The sequence below is a fragment of the Coturnix japonica genome, chromosome 13 (assembly GCF_054131305.1).
Source record: "Coturnix japonica strain WE chromosome 13, WE-NBRP24, whole genome shotgun sequence".
Lineage (NCBI taxonomy): Eukaryota > Metazoa > Chordata > Aves > Galliformes > Phasianidae > Coturnix > Coturnix japonica.
Window position 1 is genome coordinate 12,899,989 of NC_140675.1, and position 10,949 is coordinate 12,910,937.

Below are 10,949 nucleotides of genomic sequence, written 5' to 3' on the forward strand. Positions count from 1 at the left end.
AGAGCAATCAGACACTGGTACATCTGCCCGGGAATTGGTGAGGTCACCATCCCAGTGCTCCAGAACTGTGGAGATGTGGCACTGAGGGATGCAGTCAATGGACACGGTGGGGATGGGGATCTTGGAGGTCTTTTCCAACCTGAGTCTCTCTGTGATGTACTCAGCCCCACCTGCCCTGTGCTCACGTGGTGGTCATTGTGCAAGGAGATCTGCAGCCTCTTTAGAGGGGTGTGTGTGTGTGATTAGGATTTATTGCCTGGTGGAACTGATGGATGAGGAAAACAGTGTCACATTGGGACCATGCTGTGACAGCTGCCTTCGAGGCGCAGTGCTGCAGCTGTGCTTTTCCTCCTCTCTTCCTTACATCTCTCTCCTGGCTGCCTTTACTGACAACATTGCAGTGAGCTCAGGGGTGGATGAACTTGTTATTTGATGTATTTTTCCTGCATATCCAGCCTGCTCCTCTGATTTCCCCATTGCAGGAAGAGAGCCAGCAGACCTTCACTGTCTGCCTCTTGGAGGGAGGGGTCACTGTGGCTGAACATCAGTCCCCATTGTCCCCATGTCCCCCTTCCCTTGGCCAAGCAGAGCCATCCCATATTCCAGCTGTGCCGTCCCAGCACCCCTGCAGCCCTACAGCCCACACCAGGCTTCTCCTGGCCACGGTGGGAAGCAATAATTACAAGCTCCTAATTAATTTCCCACCTCCATCTAATGATGAAGCAGGGTGTGACGCTGTGCTGTGCTGCCTGAGCTCTGCTGGGGTGCACCAAGGGGTGCTCAGTTGGGGTGCAGCACTCAGACACTGCTCTGCCCTCGGGAGCATCCTCCAGCCTTACAGGTCTGTGGGTATTTGCATGGAGCCACACACAACATGGTGCTTTGGAGAAGGGGAAACTGAGGCACAGAGCTGTGATGGCAGCGTTACTCAGAGCCCTGGCGCTGTCTTTCACCCTGGGGAAAAGTGGAAAAGCAGCTGCCAGCCCCACTCCTGCTGTGCCTGGCCTGCTTTGTGCTGTGGTAGGTATTGCAAAGCCAAGGGAACCCAGATCCTGCTCCTTTTGCAGGGCTTTTGGTGCACATTCTGGTGTGTGGGGGGACCGTGGGGTCTACACCCCAAAGAAGAACAGTGGGGACAGAAGGGGTGCAAACACCCCATGGGAAATCCTTTGTGCTGCATCATTTCCTGCCCTCCCTATGACTCCAGTTGTGCATAGGGGTGCCCACGCCGGTCCCTGTGCTGCTCAGGATAAAGATGCTGAGCTGAGAGCCAGCCAGGACATCAATATTTATACTTGCCATTAATTTCCATCCATTTCAATATTTTATGAGCCTAACAATAAAAAAGGGCTCAGCACCCATTGAGGCGCGTAAGTAATTGGGCGTTGACTGTCCTGAAGTGCTGCCAGGTGCGTCGTGGGTGCAGAGGTGATGGCCCCAATGGTGCACAGAACCATTTGCCCCCCGAGGTCCCATCAGGGCTCTGGGGTCACCCTAGGGGTGGGGGCTGTTGTGGGATTTAGAGTGGTCAGGGCCTTGTGGTGTGAGAACCAACCCAGGTAATGGCACTTGGGAAGGTTGGGTGATGCTGGAGGATGGAGACTCACTCCAGGACCTTCCCCTGCCTCTGTCCCCCAGATGCCGTGGCCTGCGTTGACCCTGAGGAGTGCACCCATGTGTGTGGGGCTGCAGTGGGCTGCTCCAACATCGCCTACCCCAAGCTGGTGGTGGAGCTGATGCCCAGCGGTAAGGTTGTGCTCTGTCTGCAGCCAGGCCCTGCTGTGCTCGTGGCTGTTGGTGTCCTGTCTTGGCCATCAAAGGGTTGCTTAGGGGGCTTTGGGCCATGCAGCCCTGTCCCCAGTGACCCCCAGAAGTGAGTCTGGGGGCTGTGGGTTGTCCTATGGGGCTGCTAGGTGTCTACAAATCCTAATCTATGGGTGTGCAGAGCAGGATGTGTTTCCTTTGGGACACTGGAGACATCCATCCTGCTGTCCCCAGCAGCAGCCTGATGGTCCCTCTCCTCCCCAGGGCTGCGGGGTCTGATGATTGCAGTGATGATGGCTGCACTCATGTCCTCCCTCACCTCCATCTTCAACAGCTGCAGTACTCTCTTCACCATGGACATCTGGAGGAGGATGAGGCCAGGGGCCAGTGAACGTGAGCTGCTCCTGGTGGGCAGGTAGGGAGCGAGTGTTTGGGGGACAATGAGGGTTTTGGAGAGACTGGCAGGGCCAGTCCAGCCCTGTGTGATCTCCTTTGGAGTCTGGGTGCTCAGCCAGGCTGCAAAGTGCTGTGGTTGCAGAAAGAAAACAAAACCCTTAGATGAAAGTGCTGGAAATGCAGATGAAACTCATGAAGTGTTTTGGAGGGGCTGAGCTGTGCCCTCCAAACAAGCTCAGGGGGGTGGGCTGGGCTGCTGCCCCACGTTGCTATGGGGCAGAGGGTGGCAGAGCCCCGGTGTGTGCCCCAGGGGTGGCAAGTGCTGGCCCCCAGCCTGGTGCCGCAGTGTGGTTCTGTGCTGTGCCTGGGGCAGCACACTCAGCTCTGGAGCATGGCCCAGCACAGTGCTGTGCTATAGGGACAATGACAGGGAGGAAATCTGGGTCAGGGCTCCATCTGGGCTGGGCTGAGGCTGTGAGGAGGCTCTGCCGGCCCTGCTGGTCTGGGTGACTGCAGGAGGGTGATTTTTGGCACCCTCTGTTGCTGGGGGTGGGAAGATGATGGGTGTTGATCAGTCTACTGGTGGGCGCAGGAACTGGATGCTAAGCCTATAAAAATGGCTATAATAATACAGGAGTGTTTTTTGGGAGGATGGCAGATGGGTGTTTGCAATGGGCTTTGCCTGCCCAGGGCAGGAATTGCTGCTGCAATCGATCACGGGTGATAAATCAGGGCAGGGGGCAACGTGTGCATGGACCTATGGCTATGCTGAGTCAGCACCCGTGGGGTGGCACATGGGGACAGGGATGGAGGTGCCATGTGTCACCACAGATGGTCCTGGGATCGCTCCACGTTTCTCCAGCTGTTTTCCCAGGCTGAACAACACTGGGATGGGCACATCTGTAAACAGCTCCCACGCTTCCAGAGAAGCTTGGCAATAGCTTTCCATGGGTATTGAGGAGATAGCTGGGTGCCAACCGGGAGCATAGCAAAGGAGGAATGTTACAGGGAGGAAAAAATGCTGATGGGAGCTGCAAGGACCAGCATGGGGACATAGGAAAGTTCCCATCCCCAACCTGGCCCTATGGCACTTGCGGATGGAGTATGCCCCATTCAGTTCTGTGTAGAGTAAGGGATTGGTTTGGCCTTTGCCTGGAGCATCTCCAAAATACGTGCTCATGCTGTAAATACAAGGTGAAAGTATTGGGATCCTGCTGGGAAAGCTTCACCGTGCTTCCATGGGTGCTGTAGGGCTGTGGGGTAGTGCTGCCCATTCCCAGAGGGGCTCAGAGGGGCTCTCTGTAGGGACCCAGTGTTGTCTGCAGCAGGCGGAGGGCTGGAGCATCCACCCATGTGGTGCTGCTCGAGGGGGTGGGAGCTGCTCCTAATTCCCTGGATCTGGGCATTTCTCCCCACACCACGGCAGTGTCACCCAACTGGAAATCCCCACTTGTGTTTTTCACTCAGTGCCAGCCCCACATCCCACACTTGTCCTGTGCCCTCCCAGCATCAGCAGTGCCATAGGGCCGCTCCCACAGGGGTTTTTTTCCTGCTCCATGGGTCAGGGTGTGCACTTTGTGCTTCCTCTTTCCATAGAATCAGGCTGGTGACCTCAGAGGGCGGCTGTGCCTGGGGAGGTGCTTTCATGGTTTATTCTTTCTCGCTTTTTCTCTTTACAAAATACTTCTGCTTTTCGAAATGAGCAGACGGAGATTTGGGTAATTCTGCGAAGCTGCCCGCTGTCAACACGCGGCACTGAGCTATAAATACGGCCGTGCTGAGCTGCTCTCCTGCACTGGGTACCAGCTCCTGGCTGCCTCCATCGCTGCTGAGATAATGGTTCTGTGCTTTTGGGATCTGTGCTGACTGTGCTCAGACTGAGCCCAAAACCTGGGGTTTGGCAATGCTTCCTGTTTGGGGATTGGGACACCTGGGGACACCTCGAGGGTGCGGAGGTAATGAGAGTATCACCAGCAGAGCCAAAATTTGCACCTGGGGCTTTTCATAGTGCTTCCCCATGAGGTGCCAACCAGCAGCCCCCAGTGCTCTGGGATGGAGCCGGCACTGCTGTAATTACTGCACCTTGTGCAGGTTTGGTGAGACGGGGACTGCAGGTTGTGGCTCTGCGTTTGAGGTGACATTTCCATAAGAGCCTAAGGGATGTTCAAGGCTCCATCCTGAGCCCCCAGAACCATGGCTTGGGGTCAGCCCCAATGGGATCGTGCCCTGGTGGTGATACCCTTCCCTGGCTGCAGCTGGTGGGCAGGGAGGGAGTTAGCTGGGGAGGGCTCTAGAAGTACAGTGACATGAAACAACCTCAGCCCCAGGCATGTCTGAGCTGAACCCAGACAGCACACCATGATGTCTGCTACTGCGACAGGAGAGAAACCACACAGGGCAGGAATGTCCTTCCCAGCCCTGGGGGTGCCCCTGCACTGGGCATCCTCCTGTTGCCCTCAGGGTTATGCCCACCTGCTGCACTGCTGGTCCCAGCCCGTGCCATGGGGCAGCGAGGTGCTCTGTGGTGTGGGTGGGATGTGGGTGGGGATGTCACCGTGCACTGCTGCTCACAGGGTGATGACGGTGCTGCTGGTGGCCCTCAGCGTGGTGTGGATCCCCATCCTGCAGAGCTCCAGCGGCGGGCAGCTCTACATCTACATCCAGGCTGTCACCAGTTACCTGGCTCCTCCTGTCACTGCTGTCTTCATCTTAGCCGTCTTCTGGCCCCGCGCTAACGAGCAGGTGGGGACAGCTGGGGGACACGGTGACAGAAACACTGCCCTGCCCACTGGATTTCAGGTGGGGTCAAGAGGGAGGGATGAGGATGTGGCAATGGAGAGGTGGGATCATTCAAGTTGAAAAAGACCTCTAAGATCACCCACTTGCTGGCCCATGCCCACCACGACTGCTGGCCACGTGGATATGCAAAAGGATCACGCGAAAGCCCCAAGGTGGTGTTTCTGGGGGCTGGATGGGGTGAGGAGGAGGAAGAGGAGGATGCAGGTGCTGCCACGCTTGGCCACCAAGCATGGCGGGGCTGGCAGGGGGCATCCCCTGTGAGTGAGTGCCACTGGGGACGGGTTTTGGCTGGCTGGTTGGACTGGATGATATTGTAGGTCCTTTCCAACCTTGTGCTTCTATGATCCCTCTTCAAGGGCTGTCCAAGGGGGCTGGTCCCCACCGTGGGGTTTGTCTGCTGTCCCCTTCCAGCTGTTCCTTTCTGCCCTTTGCTTTGCAGGGAGCCTTCTGGGGCCTGATGGTGGGGCTGGCACTGGGGCTGGCCAGGATGGGGCTGGAGCTGGCGCACCCCACACCTCACTGTGGGGTCCCCGACAGGCGGCCCTGGCTGCTGGCTGACCTGCACTACCTGCACTTCGCTGCTCTGCTGTGTGCCACCACGGGGGCTGTAATGGTGGGGGGCAGCCTGATGACTCCCCCCCCACCCTCAGAAAGGGTGAGCAGAACACGTGGGCACCCTGGAACATGCGCCCCATAACTACTTGTTTGGAGACATCACTGTCACTTGAGGTGCACCCTGAGCTTAGCCAACAGGGGGTCCCATGGGGGGGTCAACTTGGGGGTGTTTTCCTACTGAATCTCATCCCATTTCCAGCTGCAGAATCACACCTGGTGGAGCCTTTCCCTGGAGCCCCCCCAGCACCACATGGATGACACATCACGGAGATGCCTGAATGGTGAGTGTGTCCTTGGGGTACCCAGCACAGGGGTATCCCCAGCTCTTTACCTGTATGCACCATCCCTGCAGCATGGATGCCCTGTGCCTCAGTTTCCCCTTGGTCTCCTGTCCCTACAATCACTGTCTGTCTGTGCCAGGCTCCTGCCCAGCTGCCTCGGGTAGCCAGCAGACAACTGAAGGACTCCCAGCCCTGCGAGACACCACTGAGTCCCCTTTCTGGACCCGTGTCTGCAGCATCAATGCCATTGTCCTGTTGTGTATCAATATTTTCTGTTATGCTTACTTTGCCTAGCCCCCTGTCAGCCACTAGGAAGAAAGGAATAGGTGGAGAAATGGGGATTTAGGTGATTATTTTTGGTCAGGTTAGGGATAGTGGGAGCTTACAGCCATTGGTGCAATGACTGTGAGAGAGGGGGACAATAGTGGGGACAGTGAGGCTTTGTGGTAGGCACAGGGGGGGCTGAGGGGGCAGAGCAGGTGAGACACAGCCCCAAGAAGGCCATGGCATGGGTAGAAAGGCTGCAGCCACACAGGAGAGTTTAATTCCAACACACTTTACTAACTCTAGATAAAAGTAAAAAATAAAAAGGCCACAATTTGCAGCTACAAATGGAACCAGCAGGACTGAATAACTCCTGAGCAGCCCTTCCAGCACCCTGTGCCCCAGCACTGCTCCGCAAGCCCAAGCCCAGCCATGTCCCAGCTGACTGCAGCCTTCCTGGAACTGGGGCTGGAGGGTTCCTGGCCAGGAGCTGCCACCCATTGTAACTCCATAGAAGTTTGGATACCCCTCAATGTCACACAGCCCTCTGCTTCTTCATATATGGGTATTTGTTGGTGCTTGGAGCCGGGCAGCCTCTGCCTCCAGCACAGCATCCACAGATGGCACCGCTGGGATCTGCAGCCCATGGGGACAGCGTGGGGATGGGGGATGCGCGAAGCAGGGTGGCAGGGGGGCAGCTCACTTGTGGATGGGGTGGACATAATTGCGGGGGAAGAAGCCAATGCGTCCATAGATCTTCCCCTGCCACCAGTTGGGGTTGGGGCAGTCCAGCACCTCAATGATGTCCCCACGGTAGAAGGGCAGCTGGGAGCTGTCGTGGGCAGAGAAGTCAAATTGGGCTTGCACGAATTTGGGTTTTTTCACCTGCAAGGAAACCCAAAGAGGAGGCATCAGGAGTGGGGAGAGGATCCTGCATCCACCAGCAGCTCTGCACTGGGTGCTGGGGACACTGCAAAGACCCACACAGTGGGGCTGGGAACAAAGGGAAGTCTGGGGAGAGCTGCGGGGTCCCAGGGTCAAGGAAGAGCCTGGGGTGCAGGAGGGAGCCCTTCCTGGTGCCATCCCCTGGTCCCATGGGTACCTCTGGGCTCTGCTCGTCGTCCCGAAGGAAGATCTGCTGCTTCTTGGCAATGGTGGTGGTCCTGTAGAAGTCCACCAGCTCATTGAGGGAGTTGAACTTCTCCTCCCAGAGGAAATATTTGCCATTGCGCTCACGGAGCACCTTGAAGTGCTGGACGTGCTGCCCGTAGCTGCGGATGGAGCAAGAATGGATGTTACTGATGGATCCCAAACCCTTTCCAGCACTGAGTGCAAAGCCAGGATCCTACTCTAGCTGGCCAGAGGTGACAGTGGCACTGAGGTCCATACACCCCCAAAGGGCAGGTACAAGAACTGTGGGCTGTAGGTTTGGGTGCTGGTGAGCCACAGGATCTCCCCAGACCCAGGAGAGCGGAGCAGGCTGGATTCCCACCTTGGTGCATTCCTGGTGGTGGCACAGTGGGGCCATGGGGCTGTTTCATATCCCCACTGCGTCCAGGGCCCCGGGCAGGGGCAGGGATGTGGCCCTGCTGGTGGAGCAGGGCAGAGTGTTGCTCCCTTTCATTATAGGCAAGAACCTCCTCAACTGCTTAATTAGTGATTAGCAATATGAGAAAGTGCCTGGCTGGCCTGGGGCTGGCTTCTGCATGCTGGCTCTGGGTGGGGAGGGGGCAGCAAAGGGGTGAGAGCCCTGGGGGAGGCTCTGCCTATGGGCACACCTTCAAACGGCCCTGGATCTAGTGCCAAAACCATCAGCCCTGGGGCACCAGGATGCTGTGGTGCTCGTGGAAATGTGTCCCCTGGGCTGTACTTGCAGCTCGATCCCAGCCCCATGGCCACCTGCATGGCCATCACCTTCAGCCATCTGTCCCCAGAGGAGCACTGGGGTCCCTTAGCAGTGTGTCCCACAGCACTCACTTGACGGAGATGGAGAACTCCCCCGGCGCGCTCTCGCTCTCCCGGATCAGGAAGGCTCCCACGTATCTGCGCTTCAGGAGCTGCTCCTCCGCCACGTGCCGGGAGATCCTCCCTGCGTACCACCTGCAGGGACACAGCTCGGCCACAAGCACCCACTGCCATATCCCCACCCCATGGGATGGACACTGAGAGGAACCCGTTGGCAGTGGGGTCCCCAATGGGCCTGGAACCACCCACAGCATTTTTCCCCCTTCAGTGTGATTCAAGGTGAGTGCCCACTGCGTGCCGTGCTGGTCTTGCAAAGATGTTCATGCAGCATCACCAGCAGCTGTGACTGCGTTCCCTGCTTCCACCCTCCAGCCCAATATGGAAACAGCCCATGGGTACTTGTTGGAGAGCAGGAAACCCAATGTTTTGGGATGGAGGCACCAAAATGAGGTCGCTGCCAGTGCAAATACCATTAAATTTAGGAACACCAGGCGCTGAGGGCACCCCAGTCTGCTGCCTGCTGAGCCTACTGTGGTTATGCCCAGCCCAGCTTTAGCACAAGGCATCACTCTATGCTGAGCCCAAAGAAGCTGTGGGGTCCGCCCTTGGTCTGCCCCAGCTCCCCACAGCCACAGCCCCAAGCAGATTTGGAGACGGCATTAAAACATGATTTACCCAGAGATGATGATACGTAAAACACAGGTTCAAACTGAGGATGGATTATGCCAGGCTTTAATAACACGCTAATGGGATTGCGTCTAATGCAACTGTAATCCCATAATGCTTCGTTGTTCCTCAATTATCATTTATATAGTGGGCAATCTGGTGCGGGGATGGATTTCTGTGTGCCCTGGGTATGTGGGTTCCCTGCTGCCTCCCACTGCCTGCAGTGACAATGGCAGAGGGACCTGACAGGGCCTGGCATTGTCACCCTGACACTCTGTGCCTCAGTTTCCCCATGTTCAGGGTTTGTGGCAGCTGTTGGGGCACCAGGACACAGGGTTGGGTCACTGCCTGGTGCTGGCAGGGGACAGGGCTGGTACTTACGGGTGGGGTTTCACTTTGATGTAGTTTTTGGGGACGAAGCCCTCGCAGCCATACAGCTCCGCCTTGTACCAGTTCTGGTCATCTTCCATGTTGAGAATCTGGGGCAGGAGAGGAGCAGGGAGGCATCAGCCCAGCTGCCATCCCCATGGATCCCACTGCCCCTGTGCAGCTGTCCCACATCACCCCCAAAATCTGGGCAAAGGGGCTTTGGTGAAGGCAACTCATTTCACTGCTCACCCCACACTGAGGTTTGGCTCACCAGCATCCCCCCAAGCCCCCAGCCAAGGCAGGTGGTAAAACCCGTACCCACAGGGGCCCGGCTGAAGCCAGCAGCAGCATCCCCCGGGGCAGTGGCAGCGTAGGAGGAAGGTCCCGCTGCGAGCAGGAGGGCTGTGACACCCATTTCCGCACTACACCATTTTCCAGCCTCCCACGCAAGGGCCCTGGGGCTGCTGCACAGCTGTGCAAACAGGATCTGAAACCCCGGGGCTGTGGGGAAAACACGCCGGGGAGGCAGAGTCAGGGTTGTGCATGGCTCCTGGTGCCCTCGGTCCCCCCTGTTGCTGGTGGGGTGCCACAGAGACTATCAGCCCCATGGAGAGGAGCAAACAGTGGGGCTGGGTGCCCATGACCCCAGTGCAGGGCTGTAGGGACTGGGGGTGTTTCGAGGCTCCCTGAGGCTTGGTGGGTGCCAAGGTGGCAGCTGAGCCCTTACTGAATGTTGCACCCAGATGGGGTTTGGGCTCACAGTCCTGCCGATGGGCTCCTGTAGCTGTGGAGCAGGGGAAAAACAGGTTTCAGCCCTAAAGAAGAGTATGGTGCCACTGATACCCCAATGACCATGGAGGCCTCATGCCATGCCCTCTCCAGAGATGTCCCATGGCATGTACAGCTGGTACCTTCTACTGCTGCGATGCTGCTCTGTACTCCAAACTCTTCAAAAACAACCACAACTCCCCCACAGAAAGCCCCAAACAGGCAACAAACAACTGCACCGAAAGCACCCCACGTACCAACACCATCCCCCCCCAGCTTCTGTCCCCTTGTACCTTCAGGGTGTCCCCTTTTTGGAAGGGCAGCTCATCCTTCTCCGTCGTCTGGAAGTTGTACAGTGCCACTGACTCCATGCTGTGGGGCACAAGCGGGGCCCTGGGGCTGGCTGCCCCACAGCACAGGGCTATGGGGCCTGGGGCGGGTGCTGCCGGCAGGCAGGAAGCCACGCTGATGTCACCGTGTCACCGGAGCAAAGCAGCTCTGCGGTAGGTGGGGTGGTGGCAGGGGGCACAGCCACAGAGATGTGAGGGGTCCAGATGTACGGCGTCCCTGTGCACTGTTGTGTCGAGTGGCTGTGGGATTCTGGAAGGAAATTGGGTGGCGATGGGATGAGGATGCAGGTGAAGCTGCAAGCTGATGGACAGGGGACTCTCTGGTGTCTTGAAAGGGTTGAGCTGCTGGCGCTCAGTGAAGGATTCTTGGTGGGAACGGCTCTTTGTATAAACGTGGGGATGAAATCACGTCGGGTGGGATGGGCAGAGGCAGAGATGAGCGGGGCGGCGCATGCACCTGGTTTGTTTGGAAACCAGACTCAAATCAACACGTTGTACCTGCAGTGCTCCCAGCTCTGACAGTCCTGGCGCAGCGTGTGCTTTGTCACAGCGTGCACAGAGAATGTTCTGCGTGTTGGTTTTGCTTCGCAGTGAGGAATTAAAGAGGGGACAGCTGTGGTTCGGTCCCTCCCGTGAGCTCGGTGTGGGGAACTGCTGCCATCTGATCGAGGAAGGATGAGCCATGGTGCTCAGTACATGTGGTGCTGGGTGT

General features: G+C 57.5%; 2 protein-coding genes across 4 annotated transcripts in view; one reads left to right on the forward strand and one right to left on the reverse strand.

The window, feature by feature from the left end:
- Nucleotides 1-6,472, forward strand: part of SLC5A10 (solute carrier family 5 member 10) — a 28,703-nt gene extending 22,231 nt beyond the window's left edge. Inside the window, exons 10-15 of one of the 2 annotated variants that reach the window (XM_015876971.3) lie at nt 1,639-1,746; nt 2,029-2,179; nt 4,734-4,902; nt 5,399-5,614; nt 5,774-5,855; nt 5,995-6,472. In XM_015876971.3, the coding sequence (XP_015732457.2) occupies nt 1,639-1,746; nt 2,029-2,179; nt 4,734-4,902; nt 5,399-5,614; nt 5,774-5,855; nt 5,995-6,149 (881 nt within the window). In that variant the 3' untranslated portion in view covers nt 6,150-6,472. The remainder of the gene's footprint in view (nt 1-1,638; nt 1,747-2,028; nt 2,180-4,733; nt 4,903-5,398; nt 5,615-5,773; nt 5,856-5,994) is intronic. The other variant, XM_085513933.1, reaches the window with a different exon arrangement.
- Nucleotides 6,396-10,616, reverse strand: GRAP (GRB2 related adaptor protein). 2 transcript variants are annotated; one of them, XM_015876972.3, is made up of 5 exons: nt 10,181-10,616; nt 9,132-9,229; nt 8,097-8,219; nt 7,222-7,390; nt 6,396-7,004 (listed from the first exon to the last, which is right to left on the reverse strand). In XM_015876972.3, exons 1-5 carry the CDS (start codon nt 10,256-10,258, stop codon nt 6,819-6,821), a joined length of 654 nt encoding a protein of 217 aa, XP_015732458.1. In that variant the 5' UTR covers nt 10,259-10,616; the 3' UTR covers nt 6,396-6,818. The 2 variants fall into 2 exon arrangements, with proteins under 2 accessions (XP_015732458.1, XP_085370085.1); XM_085513959.1 differs by lacking the exon at nt 10,181-10,616 and adding an exon at nt 9,369-9,486.
- Between the last annotated feature and the right edge of the window lie 333 nt (nt 10,617-10,949).